Source organism: Columba livia, chromosome 7, assembly GCF_036013475.1.
Source record: "Columba livia isolate bColLiv1 breed racing homer chromosome 7, bColLiv1.pat.W.v2, whole genome shotgun sequence".
In the NCBI taxonomy this organism is placed as follows: domain Eukaryota; kingdom Metazoa; phylum Chordata; class Aves; order Columbiformes; family Columbidae; genus Columba; species Columba livia.
Window position 1 is genome coordinate 32,168,571 of NC_088608.1, and position 26,470 is coordinate 32,195,040.

The following is a 26,470-nucleotide window of genomic DNA, read 5'->3' on the forward strand; positions in this document are numbered from 1 at the left end:
AAACAACTTACGAAGCTTCATGAGATCTTCTTTTTATTCCGGAGAGTTTGTACCATGAACGCTACCAGATTGATAGCTGAGTTACGAAAGAAAGAACAAGTTAGGCAATGTGAACTACCCAATAACTCCCTACTGGGAAGATCGTCTCTGGATACAACAGAGAACTCAGCCAAAAAAGCATGAGGAGGGAAGGGTTCAAAGGAATTGTTTAGGTGGTGCAAGTATTTTCCAGAAGAAGTTGGACCTCGGGCCACTAACTCATTTCATGGTAGACCAAGTGGCAGGTAACCAATGCCACAATTTTACATAGTAGGACCTTAGGGGGAATACTTCTCTAATTTCACACTGAAGCTGATGAAAAGAATGTCATTAGCTTCAAGGGATACTGAAATGGATCTGCACCCAGTTCACCAGTCTCATAACCTGCATTCATAACCCCAACTCATAACGCATGCAGTCTCTAGTTAATTAACAGGATTTCTTATTGGGTAGAAATGCGATTCCTTTGAGGTGCCAAATTGCCATGTGTGTTTTCCTGCTGCAAGAAAGAAAAATGTATGCATACACCAATGTTTCCAGAAAGCTTGAATGGAAAACCCTTTCATGTCAGAAGTTTATTTTTATTGGTAAAATATTAAATAATATACAGAATTAAAAACTGCACTTACACTTCTGAGAAGAAATAATTCTTGGACAAATTATATGCTTGTTCCTGAGATTCCCTACATTTATTCCAGTAGCTGTGCACTCAAGACAGTACAAACCTTTATAATATAATCCTTTTCACAAAGTATTACAAAGTTTCTGCAGCTTCTTTTATTTATACACACATACAGACTCACACTCTCACGTGGCTGTACAACACTCACACATGTACAGAGTACACACATACAGATGTGGAACCATATGTATGCATGTATACTAAGAAAAAAAAATAATAACAAGTTCCATAGTTCAGTCTATAGCGGCAAAACTTTTTTAGCAAGGAGATACAGGTATACATTAGGGTTGCTCACATGCACCACTGTCATAGTGATCATTTCTGAACTCCTTTTATAAGGGGACATTCCAATGACCATGTAAAGCAATGGGACAATTCCCAGTGTCTTCACTGGCTTTTGGAATAAACTCTGATTTCCATTTATTTATTTATTTTAAAGATTCCTCAATTTGAGCTCAGAACATCTGTTGCAGAAGTGAGAAAAACAATCGTAACCTGGGAGACAAGTGGTCATTTGCCAGATTATTCACCCGGCTTGCTTCAGAAAAACAGCACTGAAGTGGGCAGAGTGCAACTCATACGAGTCAGGGAAGATGCTGTGACAAAGGGGTCAGAGCCCCGAGCCTGAAACCCCGTTCACAAAAGGGTGCGAGCTTTGCTCCGATCCCACTGCCGCAGTGCGGGCCCCGTTCATGTGGGGACCTCAACATCCTACGCGAGGTTACCAGAATTTGGCCCTAGGAGCACGAGAACCCACGGGCAACCATGGCAGTCACCCACTGAATGCATTTTTCCTCTTGAATGCAAACACAAGAGTCTTGGAAATAATTTTGGCAAACAATCAGAACGGGATACAGTCTCCTCACCTTTGTTATGATTAAAAAGAAATATCTTAAATATAATTTTAAAAGACAAAAGTGGCTACTGTGCATGCGCAGTAACTGCCTTTCAAAGAAATCTCCATGGGATTTTTTTTATTTTATTCTGTACCTAAATACATATTTACAGAACAGCGGCTTCAGTCTACTGGGGGGTGGGGGAGAGAAGGCATTAAAAATACACTATATATATAAATATGTATGATATGTAAAACAAGTCCCATTAAACTTATGTAAGACAAGGGCAACTCTAAAGAAGCTTTTCTGGTCTCTCAGGTAGATAAAGGACATGAGTCCTGTAATTCTTACACAGGCAAATCTCTCCCATTAGAGTAAATGGGAGTTTTGCCCTAGCTAAGAGATTAGGCCTAATCCAAAATCCATCATCGAAGTTACCAAGAGTCTCCAACTGAGGGGGTTTTGGATCAGACCAAAAGATTTTTTTTTTGTTATTTTTAATAAACATCAATATTAAGTGCTTTTCTTAAAAAGAAAGCTGCAATTAGAAAAGAAAAGGAGGGAAGAGGCAAGAACAGGTATGTCCTTAATTCATACGCTGGATGTGTTTCAATGTCAAATAAAAGCAGGAGTTAAGGTAAGGGCTTTAGCCTTAACTTACAGTTGCTCACCTTTTGTCAGTCACAATCTTAATTTACAGACTTACTTGAACCTTATATTTCAATGTATTTAAGACAGAGCAGTTTGTTTCACTGATTTGTGTGGACTGAGGAAAGAAAAAAGAAACCATCGTACATTAATAAGATGTCAGGGAAAGTATTGCACTTGAACAGAAAATAACCCAAAAAAGTGGTTTTGTTGCCAATTTTTTTTTTTTTTTTAACAAATATAAGCAAATCATCCATGTCTGCAATGAGCGTGTTTAGAAAGCAAAATCCAAGAATGAAGCACAAGAAGCAAATCTGGGGTTGGTAACCCCCACCCTGGAATACAACAGTAGTAAAACTTTTTTTAAAGCATTTTCTTCCAACAGAAAAAAAAAAAAAATTATATGACTTTTTTTTTACTTTACAATTTTAAATCTTTCTAAACATTTGCATTAAAAGCTTCCAGTTTCTCATAAAAAGATAAACATTTTAGGAAAAAAAAATACAACCAGAAAATAAAACCAACTAAAAAGGAAGGCAAATATACAGTATTATAATTACATCACTGTGGAGTCACTTCAGAAGGTACCCTAGATCTTTAAAGTGTTACAAAGAATACGTACCTTAATATTTTTTTTTCTCAAATCAACTATCTTTTTTTCTTTTTCCTGTTTTTAATACAAAACTACACTTGAGTACAAAAATATGTAAACAGACTGTACAGCCAATGAACAAAAAAAACCCCCCAAAACAAACCCCCAGACCCCTAGACAGCCCAAAGCTACACGAGATAGGAGCAGGCCCAGACTTAAAGCTCAGAGAAGGAAAAGGGGGAGAAAGAAAGAGAAAACCACTGAAAACCAGAGGAGACTGCTACATGGCAGAGGAAGCCAACATGTTCAAGCTCTGAGGACACTTGACAATTCGTCAAATAATTGATCACAGTTTCAGAATCTGAACGACTACAAAAATAACCAAAAAGTCCTTCCCTTGTTACAGTGCGTTCAGGAATGAACATCCATTTCCAGTAAGCAATGTCAAATCCCAGTAAGTGCATAGTAGGGGATTCAGTGACCTCTACCCCTTCAAGAAGCTTTTCTTATTCGATGTCACTTGAGGTAAAACTAAATGGCCCGATTTACTGCAAACTGGCCTCATTGTGCCAATAACAGAGTCGTGCTCTCCACCACGCCTTGCGGAAGGCGACCATATTTTATCCATGATTAATAATAGAGACTAGAGGTACCAGTATTCCCGTACCGCCGGGTGAAAGGGATTAAGGCTACGACCCAATTGTACACAAACAGATCTTCACTGAACAGCCCTGCCAACGAGTGCTGACGACCAAGACCGGACCAGAGCTGTCGTGCCACATAGCAAATAAGGCCCTGATCTCGCAAATATTGGTAATTCTTAGGCACACGGTCAACTGCAAAGCTCCTGTGTGCTTCCAGACCTGACTGAAGGGATGCAGGAGACTAATCATGTGCTTAAATGCTTTCTTGGGCTGCAGCGCAGTCACCAAAATCAATACCTGGTGCAGGAAGGAGGCATCAGTGCCAGCTTTGGGTCAAGCTGCTGCCTTTCTGCAAACTGAGTACACACCATACGAGCCCCTCTCAACACGTGATCTGATCAACTTTGTTGCCATTCACTCCGTTAATGTACTTCACATACTGCTGGTAAATACATCACAGAATTTTTCTTTTGTAACTGTAGATAATAGTAGGCTTTTACTACAGCAATGTATTTGTTGAAATTGATAGTTCTGTCCACTGATTAATTAGGTCCCATTATTTGTATGTAAAGGAAAAGCTTTTACAGAAGGAGCGAGCACGGACTGTTCTCCTCCCAAATGAGGATCCACATGAGCATACTTATAACCGCCTTTCCGAAGGCCGGAAGTGAACAGGAACCAAGAATGCGTGTCTGCACGAACAACTGAAAAGCCAGGTGATTTAAATACATACCAGATTCATAGTTATCTTGGCCTCTTAAATGTGCGGCATGGCAAAACATCAGCATACCACCTCCTCCTGACTGCCCCCTGTTCACTTCAGAGTCTCATTGAAGAAGAACAGAAATCACACACTGCCAGGCATGGTTGTACAAGGCTAAATTAGAAACTGGTGATGTTCTCCTTGGCCTGCAGGACAACTCAATGGGAAATATATTTATTACAAAGCAAATTCTGTCTCTTTTTTACCTAGTTCCTCCTGGCGCACAGTCTCTGTGATAGCGGTGGGCCCAGAGCCCAGCAGAGGTGCAAGGAACCAGCCTGGCCCCTGCCCTGCCATGGGCTTCACACCGTGCCCATGCCGGCAGCCTCAGACACTGAGCCTGTGCAGGGTGAAACTAGGTCACCAACCTGCCAGGGAAGTACCGAAACAACACTGCAATTTTCACCAAAGCCTCACAGCTAATAAACCCCCATCGACTCTTCTACAGATGGGCTTCTCTAATCTCTACATCAATTATTAGGGTGGCAGCAGTGCGACCATTTCCAAAAGACTTTTGTTCTTGCCGGATTTCTTTTTCCAATTGAAGCAAGTGGCAGATGCTTTAAAGTCTGCTCCTGTTCCTCAGTGGGAACTTAAAAGCACAACAAAGTCCATTTGCAAGTGTTCTTTATTTAAAGCTGTGGAGGAGAAGAAGCCAGGAGATGGCTGCCCTAGCACTGTGCAGCTGGGGGCTCTTGCAGCGAGGCCTGGTGCTGCTCTGGTTGCCGTGTTGGTTGGGACCAGCTCTGAGACCAGCTCTGGCTGGATAGCTGGAATGCACTTTGCTTGGGTAATTTTCAGCCCTTCCCACTCAAAAAAGCCAGCTGAGTCCAGGAAATCTCCCAGCAAAGTGCTAAGACAGTCCCTGTCTCCGGGCCAAGCTGCCGAGGAGGGTGCAGAAGAGGAGTGGGATCTGCCGTGGGAGAAGGGATGTTTACTTTGGGTTGGATTTTGCCCTGCATTCTGAAAGGGTTATGGTAGGATATCATGAACAACACCACAAACTTCCAAAATGCATTTGAAAAAGGCACATATACAATAAAGCATATACCTAATTATACGGTACCATATAAATATAAAATATACTTCCTCAAAATCCCCAGCTGCCCTAGACCACAGGCCATGACTACCATCCTCTCTTGGTTTTAAATGATACTAAGCCAAGCTAAGATGCGAATTTCTAGCTTCAAAGCCAATTTGATAACACTTTTCCTAAAATCTCACACTGAGTTTAGGTAACTCCAGTCTCAGTGTAGCTTCCCTTCTGCTCCTTGTTATATTAAAATGTACAGCGAGAGTTAAAGGAGTATTATTATACCTAGCAAAGGAATGCTATGACTGCAGCTCCTGTCCTTGGCTGAAATAAGCACCTTTCCCCAAATTATCTCTAAAGTTTCTTTTTGGATGAAGAAGTGTCCGTTGTCTGGCTTCTTTCAAATATGAAAAAGCCAGCTCAGGACCTAGACAACAGTAAAAATGTCCTATTAAAGGCCAGTTTTGAAGGGCTTGGTTTAATTCCCGGCCTCCTCTTCTGCCTGACAGCCCCAATTTAGGAATGCCCTTGTAAACAGGAAAATATTTGGAAACTTAAAATTGTTAATTTCTTCACCTTGTAGTAAATATACTTTAGTTCCACATAGCTACTTTGTGAGCTGTGTCCTCACATTGTAGAAACTACTACAATTAAAAAAAAATTAGGCCAACTAACAAATTTAGATTCTTTCTTCCTAATACTGACCAACAGAGGTTAATGCCTAGACACCTTTCATATCACATCAGAGATGGAAGCACTTTTTAAGGAGAATAAAACTGTTTAAATCCCATAAGTTACTGAGTGAAGAGCTGGCTTTACTGAAAAATGCTATATATTTTGATGTGCACCCCTAACTGATTGCAAAGAGAGGTGGCTGTAAAATTCATTAGCCATAACAGTAGATATATAGATAATGCCCTTTGCTCCAAGAATATGGATCATACCAGGAGTAGAATAAGCAGTCACACTTCTATTTCAATTAATAGGCTTGTAATACTCTAAATTGAGTCAGAATCTTGCCATTTTTGATGCAAAAAGAAGTGAAAGGGTTTACTGGCAGGGACGTGTGCCGAAATGGCGCCTTTTTTTTTTTAATGAAAATGGGGAATGCTCATAGGAAGCCAATTCTAAATTTGCAAATGCATGTTTTTAACTGGAAACCTGATTCCAAGAATTTTAAGAGAGTCCAATAAGTATCAGCCAGGTTCAATTTCCAACACCAAATACTCAGAATGAATGGATCTGCAGGCCAAGGATTTTCTACTGAAATTCCTAGTACACTGTGAATGACTAATGAACTCGGCAAAACTCAAGAGCTTTTCTTAGAAATCTGCAGAAAGCAAGCAAACAAAAAAAAAATCTCCAATGTCCCATTTTGCACACTTATGTGTAGGGGCAAACTATTTTATATAAAGCTATCCAATAATTTTCAGTAGGAAGTGAATGTTCAAATAACTGCTACTCCAAAACTTTGTTCGAAATTTGATCTAGAATTTAACCTACCTTTCCCTAGATCTAGGATGGAAAATTTCAGTGACTGTTCAGAAAAGGACATTGATAATAAAAACTAATGCAATGCTTCAGCTACTTGCTCTCCAAAAATGCAGTTTTTGGAAGATAATTAAACCAGCATCTCCCCAGCTCTCTGTGTCTGTGATACCAGGACATGGCAGTGCTCACATGCAAATTTCACATGTTATCATTGGAACAAGAAGTTGGGCTTCACTGAAATCAGCTACAAAACCACTGAGCCTCCCCATCTGGCCTTTTGAACAGCTACAGAATACACGCTACAGGAGGTACCAATGAATGAAAGTGCACACTGATGAACTGCAGATAAAATTGCAGCCAACTAATTTGTGGATACACAAGAGCTTCTCTGCCTTTCCTGTACTGTGGTGCTTTCCCAAACACAGACATGTCTTTTGAGCACTTTTTCCCTAGTGCTAGCTGTTCCAAGAAATCACAGTCCATTTATTTCCACTGACCAGAGAGGGGAGAATGGAAAATTGTACCCCCAAGACTGAAAGGAGATAGCCAGCCACCCTTCTCTCTGGCTCAGGACAAGTCTTTCTGGAGCCTTGTGCAAGCCTAGGGACTTTAGGCCCAGCACCTTTCCATTTGCACATTGTCCTTAAAACACCTTTTCTTGCCTCAGCAGAAAACACAGTCACTTTTTCGAGGTATGCTGTAAAAGCAAGCCCCCTTTTCTGAATTTCCAAGCACATCCTGATGCAGAACAACACCAGCTGCCTCCTAGACCAACCTTCATAGCTGCAGAGAATCAGTGGTACAGGATAAAAGCGATGTCCTCCAGCATCTCCCCCTTTTTCTCCTGCACAAACTCCTTTGATTGCACCAAGCACAAGAAAATGAGAATGGTTTGAAGGACGGCAGCAGTTCATTTGCCTGAGTTTCCTCTGCATTAGGGCAAAGAAAGAAGGAGGGGGAGGAACCCAACGACATTAAGAACAATGTTGGGAATAGGTCTTTAAATCTGTCTCTCCAAAGCCCGTATATTCCCAGCCTTGATAGCTCTCACATTACACAAGATGACATTTCTCTCCATATTGTATTATAATTAATAGGCTACTGCAAGACTTTACCAGCTCCTACTTAATAGCATTTCAGTGCTGGGAAGCAGTCATCAGGTAATCTGGCCATGATCTACTGTATCCTTTCTAAACACAGGTTCTAGCTGCCAAGAATGTCACCATAAAAAGAGTTCAATCAATACCACTCAGCTTCTACTTTCAAATGCTCCAGGTCTAGGAAGAGAAGAACAAAAAAACCCAGTACCCTCAAAACGAACAGCAAACTGGCATATGCATTGAGTATGCAAATTGAAGTGAGCAGATGGGAACTCATTATGGCCTGATCTTGCTCTCTCTTTCATACTTCAGTAACTTTACACTTTGGAAAAGGTCTCACCAAGCGCATGGAGACCACGTGCACAGAGGGGGTTAAACCCATGCAGATCTTTCCATTTTCAAGCTGTGTTCTTGTTGCCAAACAACAACATTTCAATTGTGATTGGTACAAACAGTTGGGTTTCAATGGCAATCTGTCACGTAGGTTTAAGCCCAGTTTTTACTGATCCAACCTGCAACTTGTGGGGTGGTTGCTGGCTTTATTATTTATTGGGAGAGAAAGAATGGAAACAAAACAGACTTTTTTTTTCCTTTGTCCAGTCTGTAGTTCAAGGACTTGCTCTGGAGTTTGTTTCTCCATCTGTATTCCCTATAGTGAAATTAATAAATCAGGAATAAAAGTGAAATCTGCAAATCCAAATTGAAGCACCGCACCTGCATCTCCACCTATCACTTTTTAAAGAAGTAGAGAAGGTCATATGTGATGTTTGTTTGCAGGGCTTCTGTGCTCTCCAAGAGCAAAGGCTACCCAGCAAAATCAGCAAACACATCCACCCCTAAATTAAAGCAGAATTGATGACTTAAAACCAAGGAAGGTGCTGGTTCAGCAAATTAGCAAATAAAATGTCAACAAGATGAAAAAAAATGGTCAAGACTCGAATCCTGATGTAGCCGATTCAATGGAGCTAAGAGGATTAATGCTGGCCAAAGACCTTGCTCCTAGTGTTTTCCCAGCTGCAAGTCTTAGCTTGGACTGTTGCCAAGAGTTTAACACTGTGATAATAGAATGAGAAAGTATTTCTATAGGTATATAGAAATATTTAATGATATTTAAAGAACACCTTGCTACTAGTACTTCTGTCATAATGACATATCCATAATTTTAAAACAAAATTATTTCAGAAGAGCAGCAGAACCTCTTGAGTAAACTACAGACTCTCTTACCCACTCCTAGGTCAATTACTGTCCTAGAAGCAAGTTTAAATGTTATTTCTAAATGCTATTTCTTAAAACATAGGGTGCAACTAAGTAAGTAAGGCTCCCAGGGTCTCTAAGAAGCCAGTGAGTCAACACATAAGCATGGAGTAACAGCAAATCAACAATTCTAAAAAAAAGGTGCTTCATAAGTTAAGGAAAATAAAAATACAAAGCCTCAGACTTACCACAGAAGGCCCTCAGACTTGTGAATCTAAACTGCTGTAACATGGAACAGTGTTAAGACATAATTATTTTTTTTTGTTATATTCTAGAGGGGCAATACACACTGAACCCAGCAAAAAAGCTCAGCCTGGAAAGTAATCTTGAAAGGAATATTGACTTTTATTCATGCTCCTAAAACCCTAAGAGTTTTGCTTTAAAAATAATTGTTCATTCTGCAGAATAAAGTTCCTCCCTTCTCCTCCAGCCACTGAAACTCCATACTGTATCTACAAGTTTGAAAAAAGCTCTCCTCTGAAAAGTTTCTACCTATTTGTCTGAAATTGCAAATGAGTGGCATCTTGTTGGGACTTTAAAGCACCTAGCAGGGTTGAGTGAGATCCCGACACAGGACACAACGTACAGCTGATTAAGACAGAAACAGACTGCCTTTCATTTCCCACAGAAAGTGATGCAGGTCACTCACCAAAAAGTGATGGCAACAACTAACCCCTCTTTTATCCCTTCCCTTCCTTCTTTCCATTCTTAAGCTGGGCAGAGCAAATGAGGTTGGGTCTACAAAAAATAAGGTTAATAATAATTAAACAACACCAACAACAACAGCAACAACAACAAAATAGGTGTCTCAATGTCCGAGGAAAAGTGGGATTGTAAGTGCAGTATTTCTTCATGTGCAGTTCTTCTACTTCATACGAGTCCCCTTTGGATGAGAAGGCCTAGTGGAATGTGTGCTCCCCTCGGACTATGTGTGACGAGAACTCATAGCGGTCCTGGCTTCGGTAGCCACAGATGTTGCACTCTAGCGGGTCCCGGTAGCCATGGCAGCCCATGTGGATGGTGTACATGACATGGTCCAGGAAAAGGACGCGACAATGCTCGCACTTGAAAGCCCTAATCTGCTCCCCTTCTCCATTGATGACCTTGTAGATATCCTTTAAAGAGCCCTTAGGAGCTTTTGTGGCATCCAGAGCCTTGGCGTCCTCCTTCATATAAGCCGGGCTTGGCTTTCTCTTGGGATTTAAGGCAGAGTTTCCTTGGTAGGACTGGCGGTCTTCATGGCTGCTCTCTGAGTCAGTAGAATCCAGGCAGCTATTGCTGGGGGAGCCCTCTCTATCCTGGGTTCGACTCTTTGGTCTGATGAGGGAGATCGGGCCATCCATGTTGTTCTCGTGACTGTCAGCCGTTTCCCTGCTAATGGGCCTTTCTATCCTGTTTGGATGATAGACCTGAGCGTAAGCTGAGCTGATGACTGGGGCCACCTCTGCAATTGTGCTTGGTGTGTGCTGCATCAGAGGGTGAAGTGCCTCAGCTCCAAGGTAGGTGATTGCATTGTTGATGGCTTGGTCCATCATGTGAGACTGCATCAGCTCAGCCTCCTTCTCATAGGTGAGGTTCATGTCAAAGGGAATATCTGGATAGCCAAATCTCATGAGCTTTTCACCTAAGGGACAAGAGCAAATGAATGAGAAAAAACAACATATTCACTCCAAGGTTTCATTGCTAAAGGGGTGGGAAGAGACAGGAAACCCCTGACTTGGGGTGAAATTCCTTCCAATGTTAGCCTCCTTCTACTTGTTTATTGACCTCCTACAAAGTTTTGTCCTGAGATGGGTAAAACAGCAACCTCACCAACAGCTTTTTTTTTTGTTCCAGATGAAACATGCAGCTGCAACATCCTCCAGATCAATACCAAACCTTTCACTGAGCCTGGCTGTGCCCATGCTTCAAGTTTGGAAACACATGTTAACTGCTAGACAATGGAACTGAACCATCGACGTCAATGAAGCTCCGCTGCCTTATGCCATCAGACATACTCTTCCGAAATTAAAAGAGGCAGTGCCACAATGTCCCCTGCACTCTGAGGTGTCTCACACATACCATTTACAACATGGCTGCATAGTCAGAAACATAAGGAACAGGTACAGAGAGCTGCTACAGTGTCACCTTTAGAGCAACAGTATGTAAATCCTTCAGTCAGAAGGAAAAATGTAAAATCCCTGCATGCTGCCCCGGAATGGGGCAAATAACAGGAGCAACGGGGGCTGACCTGCCATTTTGCGTTCAGGCTATAGTATCTTTGTAGTTCTCTCCTTCAAGAAAAAGATCCCATCCCAATGTTTTGAACTGAGTGAAAAAAAAAAAAAAAGACATGTGCCCCCCAGTGTCTATTTAGGCAAGAAAACAAAAATAGAGAAAATGCTTGTATAGCTTAGTTTCATCTGGTAAAGAGCAAAAGCAACTTTTATTGACACAGGATAAATAAATACATAATGATGATGAAGCTGGCTGATTCATCACTATGTGAATCTAAATTCACAGCCTTGTAACCTTTTTAAATCAATGGCATTACAGATATGCAAAACCAGAACCACATGCTGGTAAATTATGCTAGTCACAGGGCACACTGCGTAGCACAGCGCTCCTTTGAAGTTAACAGATTTACTATGAGTTACATCAGGACTCAGCAGCTCTGCTTTTCCAGGGATGGCCTTAGAGTACAAGTTATATGCATAATTATGTGTGAGATACAAGATACACATGCTCGTATGTCTTCACACACACAAATATTAGCTAATTGTTAACAGTTAACTTTTGAAACTCATTTTACAAAGTCTGACAAATAATTTCTGTTCGTTGTCTTTGCTACTTTTCACTGCCTCAGTACATAAACCCAGACTTTAATTCAATAGTGTAAGCTAATAAATTCAAGGAATCACTACATACAACTGGTTTGACTACACAAGAATTAAAGAACTCAAGAATCTTCTATCCCCTTTTGCCAAAACTGCTTGGAACAAAATGTGTACAAATCACCATAAGAACAAAACAGAACTGTAATCCCAAATCTCTTCCAAATATCATTAGTACATTTCAACACAGCTATCACTCAGCATTTTACTTTTCACTATATACCTCTTTCCACTTAGTGTGACTTATCTTCAAGCAATGCATAGAGAGAGAAATAATTTTACATTACCCGTGGAACAATCATGTTATCCTTAGAGATGATGCATCACTTTTGCTTGGGAACTTAGCCCTGATTAGCGAGGGAAGGAGGGAAGGAGGGAAGGAGGGAAGGAGGGAAGGAGGGAAGGAGGGAAGGAGGGAAGGAGGGAAGGAGGGAAGGAGGGAAGGAGGGAAGGAGGGAAGGAGGGAAGGAGGGAAGGAGGGAAGGAGGGAAGGAGGGAAGGAGGGAAGGAGGGAAGGAGGGAAGGAGGGAAGGAGGGCTTCAACAATGGCCTTTGTAACCTAACATGACCTTGCCAAGAATCCTTGCCATCAAACACTGTCTTTCCAGAATTGCGACAGTGGGCCAGCTGTCCTGCCACTGAGAAGATGGACAACTCTTTATCGGGAGGTGGCTCCAGCCTCACTTGAAACTGAACAGCTCCTTCCCAGGTGGGACCAAAGTGGGCCTGGAGAAGAGCTCCAGGAGACACGTGGTGTCTTCGGCACAGTGGGAAAAAAGAAATGAAAGTGGAAAAGTCCATTGGTCCTTGTCACCTGCTCTGGCCACCTGTGTTGAAAAATGAACTGGATTTGGTGAGACTCTGATGTAGCTGCCAAACATGCTGCCAGTCCTTTGCAGGCTTTATAGATCAAGAACTAATACTTTTATGGACTACTTGGATGAATGATGCAAACCTTATTTTAATTCTTTTTATCTTCCCTGTTTAGTTAGTCCACCACAGACAGCAGAGTAGAGAAAACTGTAAATTGCCAGTGACCTGAATTATTCATTCCTTTAATTATGAACTGGTTCCAAAGATGATAGAGCCTTATAAATGGAGAGTGACATAAAAAAGTAAAATAAATTATAACATGAGGAAGAGAGGGTATAAAACACAGAGCTCAAAAGAAACATTAACAAGCCAGTCCAACATGGTTCTCAATTTTAATTCCTCTTTAGCCATATCTGTGCTAAAACTAACTAATCAGATTCATCATTTTGAACTTTCATGCAAAATTATGCTCGAATTCTATTTATTCTTGCCCTACATTAGTAAAGCAGAAGAGGAAACATTCCCTGCTGTGGTCATCTTACCATATGACATTCAAAACCACCTCAAAACAGGTATTTGAGGCTAGATCAAAGCACACGGACAAAGCTGTCCTGTAATACCTGCAGTCCACCTCATCAGGTATCTAAAGCAACTGCGATGCTGGACGCTTGGGAGAAGGCTGCAAGAAATCTTGGAGAAAACAGTTACAGAATTTCCCACTGTGTAAATTTCATCCTGACCCCCATTAACTAGAAGCTGACTCTAATTTTGAAGCTGGCTGATCTTCATCTGTGCTGAGCTGCCTGTGTATTTTTAATTCTTCCCATAACAACTGTGGTCTTATGGTAAGTCACACAAACGTCTCCTTTTGTATCCTGTCAGTTCTTAACCTCAGTGACACTCTGCGAGAGTGAGCACCACATTCAAACTGAAGAGACATGAATCTGCTTCATGTGATCAGCTTGAAGACGTTGGTTTCAATTTCACTACTGTCGCTTCTCCCCTCAGTGGAAGAGAGGCAAACCCAAGCACTCGGGCTCCTGCGCAGCATAAATTACACTTTCTGCCTCCACTTTTTCAACAGATTTGGTAAGACTAGTACCTCAATAGCAGATATATAACCAAGCGTCTCACTCAGAAATTAGCTCTACTTGCTGTATGCTGCTTCCTTTCCTCCCGAAATTTCAGCCAGAGCAGAGACTGTGGTCCACAACCAAGGTCCCTTGGAGATTGCTAATCAGAAAAGGCAGTAAAGCATTGACAGATGTAGCATGAAAAGATTTTAGCTTATGCTTACATGACCTTCTCATAAACACCATTAAGTTGTTTTGGACAGGTGCCACACTTGCAGTATGCACAGGAAAATTTCCTGCAAGCAAGAGAACCATTACAAGTTCTTCCTGATACAGCTGAACAATATTTCATTGGGGAGAAAACGGGAAGAAAAGTGAGGTCACGGTGAAAAAAAAAAGTAGCAAAGCGGAGCCTGCTGTTTTTCAGTTCAACCACTCTGATGCCATGAAAGATCAGAAAAGGCAGAAAAATTAGATACAGTAAATTTGAGAGAGGACTCTTCTTCCTTACAGCCGAATCTCATAGAAGGCTGCATGTCACATGAAATCCTGAATTCCTAGCCCCAGAAAAATGAAATACCAAAATTATCTGTTACACCTGTAGAAGAGACAGGTTTATCTAACAACAAAGTAGTATACCCTACTGAATAGAAGAATTATCTGCTACAGTGCATCTCAGGCAAGGATTTCCAAGCAGTATATTTGCCTTTGAAGACAATGACAACATATGGTCAACTGCATGTGAGTGGACAAGTAAAATAACCTTCCTGGTCTAAAAAAAAGAGACCATCATCTACAGCTTCCAAAAAACTGATTCAATTTATACCATCTAAAAAGTGGCTTGCCTCAGTTGTGAGGTATGCTTATAATCAGTGAACTGTGCTGCTCTGAGAGCAGGCACGTGGACACCAGAATTTAAGGGAAGGGAACAAAGTCTCCAGCCCCTGCAAAGAAAACCTCTGAGAGGTATTGCAAACACAATTCTGTTCAAGCCTGTGGACAACCTGGGGGAAAAAAGAGCCCAAGGTGTGAACTGCCCTTCTTCATTTTGAGGCTGTAGTATTTCTGAGATCTAGACACACAGTTTAAGTGTCAGCAGGGTTAACTATTTCACTGTTGATCACAACCTGCAAGAACATACAGCACTCGCTGAGGCAACACTAGGAAAACTTGCTGTGATGGGGCCATGTTTACAGACTCATAAAAGCTGCATTTGGCTTGTCAGTAGAGAGTTCTGCTCCCATTTCCACCCTCTTCAACCCCAACTGTTGTCACAGCAGTAAATTAAATCAGAGTTTAAATTCTCCCATTCTTATCAGCTATACAGTAATTCATTTGAGACCATACTTAAAGACAACAGCCTAAGAATTAAACTTTTATCGCAGAAGGACTAGTAACAATACAGGAAATACTGATGCCTCCCAGTGTTCCCTGTGTATGCCAGAATAGATTGTTCCTGACCTAACCTTGGCTTAGCACTGATATTTGGGAAGGGTCAGATGACTGAGAGCGGCCAGGTCAGTGTGTCAGTGCCCCTCAGGTGAGCTGCCACATGCTGCTTGCCCCCTACTATTTAAAAGCATGTGGGTTCGCTTAATACCACCTTCAGCAGTCATTTACCCAACCCAGCTGAATCTGCATCTAGCTGAGGGGCAATGACTTTTCTAAATGGCTGTGTTAATTGTTTACAGTCCTCTGATCCTCTCTCTGTAAGAGTCTTCAGCACAGGCAGAATTGGTATGCAACACCCTTAAAATCTGTACGACTGTCTTTCCAGGGAGTGAGTGTGGAAAATGCCCATTATGTGACTTTGGTGTCTAGCAGCATACACTTACCCCAAATAATTCTGTCCCAGCTCCCCTCCTAAGAAGTTTAGCACTGCCTCAGTATCAGTAAAAAGCAGCATTAGGGTACAACGCAAACCAAGTAAAATTCCCCATACTGTCTCCTGTTACAAGCTAAACAATTTTAAGATGTCAAGATACACAACAAAATATTAATTTTGAGCCTAGGCTTCTAAATTTGGTAACCAAAACTCACCCAATACTGTTCTATATTCATGTGTTAATAAGTTTATTGTGTGCAAAACACTGCACTTAGAGCAAGCGCTTCTTCAAACAGAAGTGATGTGATTTTATTTCCTCATGCCAGTATTAACAGACCAGTTGTTTCCAGCTCTCAGGAATTTAATACAAGTTACAAGTCTTGAGATACTTTATTTTTTTTTTTTTTGAAACACATCCACATATAAAGACAAATAATTATGTGAGAGACATAGATTATTTGCTGGGAGAAGGAGCTGGAAAGATGACAAGTCTAAATCTCAAAAGGGCTAGAGAAAAGTTAAAAAACCCCACCAAAAACAAACAACCAACCCACAAAAAAAAAAAAAAACAAAAAAAAAAACACAGCCTTAAGGCACTGTAAAAAACCCAAGATTTTCTAATCCATTTTCATGATTCTGGGGGCCTCACTTTTGAATTCTCTGGGTTGGTAAAATGAATTAAATAATTTTCAGAATTTCTTGCTCTGATTTAACCATCTCCATTGTTATATCTCCCCATCACAACCAAGTTCTGAACCCTTGTTCTTTTGACTACTACAAATTACAAGTAACCTATACACTAAAAATAATAAAAGGCGTATTTCAAGCTTACCCACAAACTTCTGTGGGGTGGAGCTTTTACGCTTTCCCATGTTGCTTGTCAGCTTCTCTATAACAGCAGGTCTCTCAAAAGGCACCAGAGAAATATTGTTGTCCATCACAGGCTCTTGTTCCTTACAATCTTCCATAGGAGGTACTACATAAAACCAAAAAATTGTATGAGACAAGTCTGGTCTACACTTCATAGACAACACAAATCATCTGAGCCCTGTTAATTGCACAAGTGCAACACAAAATAAAGCAAGGTGCAATAACACACTGGGCATCAAGATAGCATTCATCTTTGAGCAGAGCCACATTTACAAAATGCCTCTTTTGGGGAATATCTTCTTTAGCAGAAGCCCAACTTTATTTATTAAAGGACTTGTTTTGTTCTGAATACTCAATATCCCCAGTGAGGAGGGGAGACTCCTGAAAATTCCCTCTGTAGATGACATTTTCTGTTATTCTCTCTTCATTACGGTCACCTGTTGCCACTGTAACTTTTCAGTTACCATTCTTTGTGTATTCCCTTAATTTCGTGCTTATCAAATGGTGTGCTTACCGTTCTTATTTTCTTTTCATGCTAATCTCAGTGACTAAAAAACATACAAGGTATTGATGACTTGTGTTTTCTGGGCCTGGCTGTGCATTCCCCAAGATAAAGGTTTCCAGAATGAAGGATCTGTTTGTTAACATGTTCTTTCTCTTTCCATACGTGAGATTGTAAAATCAGCAAACGCTGTACTGGAATTACATACATTGTGTGGAAATGCCCTACAGAATCAGCCTCAGAAACTATCAATTTTTTAATTAATATTTTATCCCTTCAAACACAGACCTAGCAAACATTGAATGCAAGTCTTCTATATCCACCTTCCCACTTTTTGGGATCAGCAGGGAACATTCCTGTGCTCACTCTGTTAGGGGAATGGTCTTTGAGACAATAACAAGAAGTGAACGACCCTTTCTGTCTTTACTGCTTCCACTCTGTCATTTGCTGAGTTAGGGAATAAGGTGCTAGAGTGAGAGAAGCATAGGAATTACATTAGTTACCAGCCAGGGTAGTAACGAACTCACACAGGGTTTTATGTCATTTGCTGACATAGCTATTCACTACATACCTAGAAAGCACTCCGTTTTTGTTAAGCGTCCTCTTATAAACGCCAAGAAGGGTCAGTGGTAGCGTGCTGCAGATCAGGCCCATATATTTCAAGTGTGATTCCATTAATTCAATACATGCTCTTATTGTCCCATATTAATCTTTAGAAGGTAGCAAGAAAATCTTGGGAAGGATCAGCCATGAGTCCCTGTGCTGATGTGATGGTTGAGGTGTAAAAAGTTATTTGTGGAGAAAAATGGATGGCAGAGAAATAGAAACTGGGATGATCTTGCAAAGATTTCCTACAACTTGTAAACTGTGAGCAACCAATTTCTCTGTATTAGATAAATCTTCCAGAGAGGTCACAAGTGATATTGGAGAGGTAGCAGACAAAGACTGAAACCCACATCTTCTGCTGGTCCTCCTCTCTGGTCTCTCAACACATCAGCCTTTCACGTCACAGACATCTTTCTGTCTGAGACTGTGCCACAAATGAACCCCACCAGCCTACTTTCCTCCCATGTAGCTTTACTGCCTTCAGGATCCTAATATGGAATAATCACTACCCTGTTCTTAAACACACAGCTGTTTGCCAGCACATAATATATGAAAAATGGGGTGATAAAAGCCCTGTCTTTGCCTTCTTTCTAGCAAGGAAGAGCAAATACTAGGCAATTACAAAACAGAGTATCTGCTCAGGTGAACTTCTCACTTCAGACATTCATAATAAGAAAACATGGCAATTTATTCATTTGATTCCATTTGTGCCTCTGCTGCTACAGAAAGCTGAGTACTTTGAGGCTTAAAATCCACCATATGCTATAAAATGATTTACTCTGCTGCTTTTTTATTTGTACGGGATGCTCCCCCTGAGAAACACAATGGTTTCTCATTTACAAGGCAGTCCTGCTGGCAGCAGTGAAAGAGACGAAGAAAAAGCATAAATATGAAATGAATCTAATGTTGCAACAAAATGGGATGCAGTGTTCAAGTGACCTAATTAATGCCCTGGGCAGACTGGGAGGTCTGGCATACTTTAATAGCTAAGGCAAAAATTTTCAAGTTATTTAAATACTGTGCTTGATCAGGAGCTATCCACACTAGCTCCACTCAAGTGTTTACTGCGGAGATTTTAGAAGAAAGGAAAGAGGATGTCTGTTGATTTTCACAGGGAACTTGGCGGTGACTGTCCTTTTGGCTTTCCAAAAATCTGCATCTGCACGCACATGCACACACACACCCTGTGTGAAACCCTGCATCCCTGCTCACTGGCAAAACCCATCCCAGGTTTGCACGCCAGTGCCACTTCAAGAATTTCCAGCCGCTTGCGTACAGGATACGCGAGGCTGCTGGTGGGACCTGGGGAGGTGCAGAGGGGTCTAAATCCTTTCTAGGAAGACTCCCTAAAGGTATGGTGGCTTTGTAGGACTGTACTTGCCCAGAAAATCAGTTGAAAACTTCCTGCTTACTTTCACAGTCATCTGATTAAGCCCCAAATGCAGTGACATTTGTATGTCTCATAACAATTAAGTAATTATTAAATAATTCTACTGTTGGGCATATGAGTGTAAAATTTCCTACGCTGAATTTGAAACCTTTCTTCCACGAAAAATGAATAGTGCTAAAAAAGACATCTGCTCTTCTTTAAATCAGGCAAAATTCTGCTTGGACTCTTTCTAAAAGTAAAATCATCGCCAATAAAAGCATTTTCTTTTCTGTCTTTAATGATGCAAGCTCTTTTCCTCACCTCAGAACTCGACTCTATAATCCAGGGCATGGCTCTTTTGCAACAGAATCACTGAATCATGCCAATATTTGTGTTACAATGGGAATAGGTTACTGGAATATGTTTTGTTATGCAGATTTCCTGGGAGAAGGAAGAGATGTAAATAGCCTAGTTTCTGAAACCACTTAAATTGCATGCAAAAGTGGACCAAATGGCTGAGATGTCACATTTTAGAAACCCAAAGCCTTAAGTTAAAGATCGCATTGTCAATTTTGGATACGTTAATTTTCATTTCAATTTAAAGATATACAAATTAAGCACAAATAGCCCAGCCTGCATATTTTTTTTGGGGGGGTGGGGAAACAAAATAAATAAGGCAAAAAACAAACTGATTGCACACAACCAAGAGTTATCACAAATCAGTTGCTCTGTGGTCAAAGCTCAAGCGTACACATTTACTCTGTGGTAAATGCAATTCCTTTTTTCTTGTGTTTTATTTCATTGTACTATTCCTCATGACCTTGGTAGTGGGAGCTGAGGAAGAACAGCTGACACATTGTAACTAGCTTTGATATAGCAACTCATTTTATGCTGTGAACTTCAATCTCAGCTCAGGAAGGCCTTTTTATTCTAAAAATCAAGTGTCTAGTCCATGAAAAGCCCACGCTTGAGCATGTTACTGTTCAGGGATGTTATTAACCAGCTATCAGGGTGCTCTCCTGGACTGTCCATGCAGATGTTCACCATCTCTGACACTGCTAATGTTCTCAGATGCAGTTAACACCAAATGTTGTTTCTAAGCCCAAACTCTCTATTCACAATCCTGGATGATCTTCAGAACAAAATCTTTATTTTCCTGAAGACATTAGTCTTTCAATCATAGTGCTCAAAGTAGATATCTTTTAGTTTTGCTTCTTAAGTTGTTAGAAACTACACATACTATCACATACTATTAAAAAGTTTATGCTGTTCCAGTGACGAAATAATAGGGAAAAATGTAAAAAAAATACCCACTGTGTGTTTTGCTGATGAATACTTCTGTGTGCAGACAACAGACACTGGGCTAACTCTCAGCTGGTACAAATTAGTATTACTCCATCAACCTCAATTTCCTTTCCTAAGCTCACAATATTGCTATTTTAAAAAAGTATGTGTGTGGAGAGAAATGACAGGAAATATTCCCATGGACCCTGGTGTGAAGTCTCCTGTGGGACCAGCATTTTAACGATGTTTTAAGCAACTCTGTAAGAGGGAAGGACACCAGGGCATTGTGTGTTTCATGTGGAGCTGGCCTTTGAGCCTCATGCAGCTTAGGGCTAGGCTTCCTTCTCCTAAAAAGAGCATCCTCTCCACTCCACTTTAAGAATTTCCCTGGACTTTTTGCTTTGTGGAGATGAAGAAGAAGTAAAAGAGGGTGTAAACCATAGCCAGCATTTAACATTATATTTGCAGGAACAAACAAAGAGAAATGTTGTTAGTTCACGGACTGTCACTTTTGTCTCCCCCAGCACACCACTAGCTGGGAGACCTGGCTAGGTCCACCTCTGGGGCCAGCATTGCTCAGCCGAGAATTGCCACCAACCCAGTCACGGGAGCTCTCATGTCGTGCTGAGCAGGCGACAGGACCTTCTCACAAGGAAGGACAGCTCGGCAAGCAACCAGCACCCTGCAAGAGACTTGTACATTCCTACCCACATACTGAAACTAGCCCGCCTTCCCCTCTTTGGCTTCAGCCATCTGCAAGACAGAGATAATTGAAATTAAAGGCCTCACCAGGCCATGGCAAAAGCACCCAAGTTGATGACTGTAACATGCCTATAAACTGATCAACTTGAGCACAATGCTTGAAAAACATCCAGGCTCTCTAGGGGCTGCCTTAAGTTTTGTAGAACAATTAATCTCTGCAGAAATAATTTAGGCTGATGTTAAATGTTGGCCTTATTGGTTGAGACCTAGCCCGGCCACCTACATCCTTAAAGGATACTGGTAGGGATAAGAAAATCTGCACCACTACCTATTCTGTGCATTACAGTGAAGTTCTGACCAGGTGTCACACCAAAATGTATTCAGAAGCTTCAAAACACTCAGCAAGAACAAAATACTTCAGAAGTATTGGGGAAACGAGTCAGGAAACTTAAACCAAACATGATGTAAAATAAACCAACGATCACAATCTCCAGAGCATGCACTCACTCATCCTCAGGAATACCCTTTCCACATGTGACATGGGAGAGAAGGAAAGTAATACATTCTTCAGGGTTAGACTAAGACCTAACTTTAAGCTGAGCGATCATTTGTATACTCTTCCCTGGTGTCATTGCAATCCCAGGAGAAAGAACTTTGTTGCAGACCTCTACAGGTTGGTGGTCATGACCCTCACATTCCCATGATGAGCTTCACGGGTGGGAGTGATGCTGAGTGAGATGAGATTTATTACCGGTCCCAGCTGAATTTGGAGCTTCCTGTTGCTGCCTGTCCTTGCTATTCCCTCACTAAACAGCACAATGAGGACAGCAGATCAAACATCCCCTAAACATTCAGCAGGGAGATTTAGGCATATCTGCCCAGAGGAGAAAGAGGCACTAGTCGAATTCCAAGTGCGGTTTTAAGCCAATTTTGTTGAGAAAAGTAAAGTGTTCATGTGAATTTTTCTATTTTAAGCCCAAGCAAAGTCAGTCAGGCTGTAAATAAAGAAACTGTCCACATGGGGTTTGCACTGGTTTAACTTCAGTTGGTAGGAAAATCAGTGCAAGGTCAACCATTCCAGCTTCTTTGGGCAGACAAAGGACTTAACCGTCTTGTCATAGCATTAAACAGCTTAGAAAAAGCTTTATGTTTCCTCAGAAGTACACTGTCAACCAGAGTAAACCTAATTTCAATAAATAACTGAATAATAAACCAGGAAGTTGAGAGGAATTTGGGAAGATCCTCTACAATATGGTCTCTGAAACATCCTGTCTGTCATCACTACATCAGCTCACTGCTATTCCCATCAGGCAAGGTGGAGATCATCCACTTGCTGGTTAATCACACAGGGACACCCTTGCAGAGTGAAGACCAGGTATTTTGTTGAGAATGGAGTTGGTGCTTGAACTCCTGCTATCAACTAAGCGCTCCATCCAACAGATCAAGCACACGACAGGTACCCACAAATAGCAAAGGCTTGAAATCAGTCTTTCCGCTGACGTTTACAAGCGTAAAGACAAGCCTAAAGCAGATAATCACTAACTTCAATGTCCTTAAAGTAACACATTACATTTTAAATGTTGATTTTAGTCTCCAGGGTGCCTATAAAGATAATAATTACTTAATAAAGTTGTATAAACATTTTGGCAATACATATTAAATTCATTTATAATGCCTTCATAGGTCTACATTGTTAATGGAAAAGTACTCTTTAAAATTTTTGGTGATTTTTTTTTCACCAAAAAACAGCCTGTACTAGAAATGCTGAATAGATTGTATTTCAGGTTGTATTTTTAGTTTTTTAAAAATGACCTTTCAGAACTTTCACATAATCCATTTCCAAATAAAGCCATATAACTCTACCCAACAATGAAAAGAAAATTAAAAAAAAAAAGAAGGAAACATTCTTTTGCCTTTTCATTTACCCACAATCTAACTTTTGAGTATTCTTAGGTGTGTGGTAATTTTTAATAAAAATGGAAAAGGTGCGATTTAAATATTTTCTGATTAGAAAGAAATTCTTAAAATACAAGTATCAAACATCTAAAGACAAATTCTAAAGTTAAAAGATGTTTAGTTTTAGAAGAGTTTCTGAAACACTAATTTTGAATGAAATTATTAAAATTTTTGTACAGCTACCATTTAGTGTTTAGTGCCTACAATCCTGTAGTCTGAGACATTATGCTCATTATCTATACTAATAGCTACAGAAATTTCCAAAAACAAATTCATAGAGTTTGACATTTCTTGCTTTCATCTTTTTGGCAATCTTCAGTCCTTATGTATATTAAACACATGCAGTGTTAGTTAACATAGTAATACTAACACATGTAAATGCATATAAACTTCTTTTGTTGTTATAATTACTTTAATCAACACTGTTGAATTTCATTCTGCCCTGGAAATTTTTATATCTAACCCTCCCTTTTTGGGAGGTATAAGATAACATTACAGGGAAAAGGAATAATGACTTCTGAATACCTCCACCATCCTTATCTCTTATAATTATCAGTCACTATTGGAAAGGAAAGTGAATCATACATTTTATACATGACTTAGTTAATTTTTAGGATAACTTTGCACAGTTGGCTTTGCTTTATTTCCATATCTACATATTTATACATACTAAAAAGTGAAATATTGACTTAAAAAAAAAAACCCAAAAACAATAAAACAAAACACAGCAAAACCAATGCTGTTAAAATGGACAGAGTGAGCATTTTAGCCCATCTTTTCCCCTCCTGCCTATCTGAGCATAAGCAACCTGTAAGACGGAAGTGATGCAAAGCCAAAAGGAAGGAAGAAAAACAGATGGAAAAAAAACCCTCAAGAGATGCTCCAAGTCCAAGAGACCTCAAAAGGCGGTTTCCACCCACCATGGTGACTCATGACCTGCCCGGCAGCCTCCATACTGACATTCTGCAGATAGTTGTGGCAGCGTTCCTTGTGCTCCTCCAGCGAACTGCGCTGCTTGTAGCTCCGGCCGCAGTAGTTGCACTTGTGAGGCTTCCCCACTGCGGAGAGAACAAGAGCATCAGGTCAAATCCACAGCAACCCACTTTTTGCTACCAAAAAAACAAAATCACACCTTTGTAACAAACAACACCTGCAATGGAAAGACACCTAAGAAAGGTTACTCAAGTCCAAGACCTTTTTCCCAGCCTCATTTTCCCACCACACACACCTCCTCCCACCCGCTGGGTACTTCGCCCCACACGTTTTTCACACTAAAGCACGGTACCAGCAGAAGGAAAAAGAGGCGGACTTGTTGGTCGCAAAGCAAATAAACAGATGACAAGAGGGGAAAACAAACCAAACAGCTGAATCACACCCCAGCACTGCCTGTGTGTCACCAAGTCTCGTGGGAAAGAAACTTCTGAGACATTTCGCCCATGGTACAAACAGTTGCCTTCACAAAAATGAACTGCCCCAGTGGCCTAATTCTGCTCCCCACTGTGGGGAAACCCATTACGTGGCACAGAGTTGTTCTTTCATTGAGAAAACTTTGCCAGAATTACTAAGGGAAGGTTGGAAAATAAAAGACAGCAGAAAGTAACTTTGGTAAGCAACAGAAAGTAACTTTGGCAACAGCACTCCTACATGGCAGAACTGAGCTGCCACCAGTAATTCATAGAGACCAGATAATATTAAAATATAATATAAATATACTACAATATGAAAGACCATATATGATGAAAATTAAGCCAGATGAAGACATAGCTCCGATTTTTAAATTTTGTTTTGTTTTATTCAGCAGCATTAAGAACAAATAGCAAATGCCTCTTAATACATAAAAAACTTGGCACCAGATTCTTATAAAGTATATCCCTTTCGTAGCATGTAATTAAGAAACCACAAGAATGGCTTAACCCAAGGCTAGAAAGCTAGCCAGAAGTGTATTTTGCCAAGCCATGCTAATAAAGGTTTTTAATATAATTTAAACTTGTAGAACATGAATGTTTATTCTCCAATAACTAAAGAGCAATTTAAGTCAGTACTGCAAGTCTAGTAAAACACCACTGGCTACAATTTCCAGAGCTAGCTGAGGGATGGGGAAGGTCAAACTTCTTCCAGAGTTTCGAAGATCTTAGTTTCCATCCAAAGAAATTGAGAACATCCTCTCTGTTGGATAATATAAATTCTTCTGTTGGGCTTCTCCCAATATTGAAAGTTTTTCACTATCATTTATTTAATGAAATCCAAGCTGTGTTAATTGCAGCTAAAATGCACTGTCACCACTAGGAAGGGAAAATGCAGGAGAGGCTGCAGGGCGGAGCAGCAGATATCCCTGTGTTTGCCCCTTGTCTCCTGTGTCATGGAAGATGAAAAAGCCTGAGCCTCTGGTACCAGAGCTGGTCAAAAAGTTTCAAATGTTTTTGTCTCAGAAAAAAAAAAAAAAAAAAGAGTTTGATGAAATGAACACACTTGCAGAAAGTTTTTGTTTTTCTCGAAAAGTTCGTTTGTATGTGCGGTTCAGTGACACGACCAAGTTTTTCAAAAAAGCTGCTCTAAATAAGCATCCAAACTGTGGATTTCTTTCTCCTTATTGAGAGATAAGGCTTATCCTTCAGGAAAGAGTCTTCAGTGAAACAGTGGTTGTGGTCTTTATTTTCTTTTGCTCTCTAGCTTGCACTGTTGCCATAACTGGCATTGGCACCAGGAATCTCAGTGGAGGCTGAGTGTGGGGCTCATTATCATTCCCAGAGGAATTGCCCTTGATGTGAACAATGTGGATCAAACCTCAGCTCTTAACCATAAACCAGCCACCTCATTCTGGAAGCTCCTCTAAATAAACACACTGGCAGCTCACTGGGATGGAGAGACTTGTATTATCAACATTACCATGCTTCGTCACGCATCTGGATGGCAGCAATGTCTGTCAGTCTGATATCTTTATTATAAGCTAACTTGTTGTCTAATCAAAAAAACCCATTGCAATTGAAGGGATTAAGGTAACTGAGCTGAAGCAGGGCTGAATCAGCCCACCTGGTTTGGCTACACCAGGTTATCAAGCAACTCAGATAAACTGTATGATGCAAGGGAAAGGGATGGTTGCTTTCAGCTATTCCAGAGGCAGCTACAATTAATTAAATATATATCATTGTTTAGCATAGCAAAACATTCCCCTACAAGCTTGCAGTACAAAACATTGATTCAACAACCAAAAAAACAGTGGTATTACACATCTTCAATTGGTTGTTCCCTGCATTGCAACAATTCCACATAACATAACAAGGCTGAGATTTTCCAATGATGCTCAGCTACCTGAATTCCATCGGATGTCAAGGTTAACAGAGATGATAAAAACTAATGATAAAGGCATGATTCCTACATGCAATATGGGATTTGAAGGATGTAACTCCCCAAGGAAAGAAATACTCCAGCACACACACTCCTTCCTCTGGGGAGAAGATAAGAGAATAAACAACATGTGATAAATGTTAGTCATGTTGCTTAAGACCCAACTGGAA

The 26,470-nt window shown here is 40.6% G+C and overlaps 1 protein-coding gene across 15 annotated transcripts in view; it reads right to left on the bottom strand.

Moving 5' to 3' along the window:
* Window positions 1-9,405: 9,405 nt before the first annotated feature.
* The window catches only part of IKZF2 (IKAROS family zinc finger 2), a 108,386-nt gene continuing 91,321 nt past the window's right edge, over window positions 9,406-26,470 (bottom strand). For 10 of the 15 annotated variants that reach the window (XM_021286631.2, XM_065069076.1, XM_005501694.4 and 7 more), the window contains 3 exons: window positions 23,876-24,013; window positions 16,499-16,642; window positions 9,406-10,706 (listed from right to left, as the gene is read on the bottom strand). In XM_021286631.2, the coding sequence (XP_021142306.1) occupies window positions 9,982-10,706; window positions 16,499-16,642; window positions 23,876-24,013 (1,007 nt within the window). In that variant the 3' untranslated portion in view covers window positions 9,406-9,981. The remainder of the gene's footprint in view (window positions 10,707-16,498; window positions 16,643-23,875; window positions 24,014-26,470) is intronic. The other 5 variants (XM_065069074.1, XM_065069073.1, XM_065069075.1 and 2 more) reach the window with 2 other exon arrangements.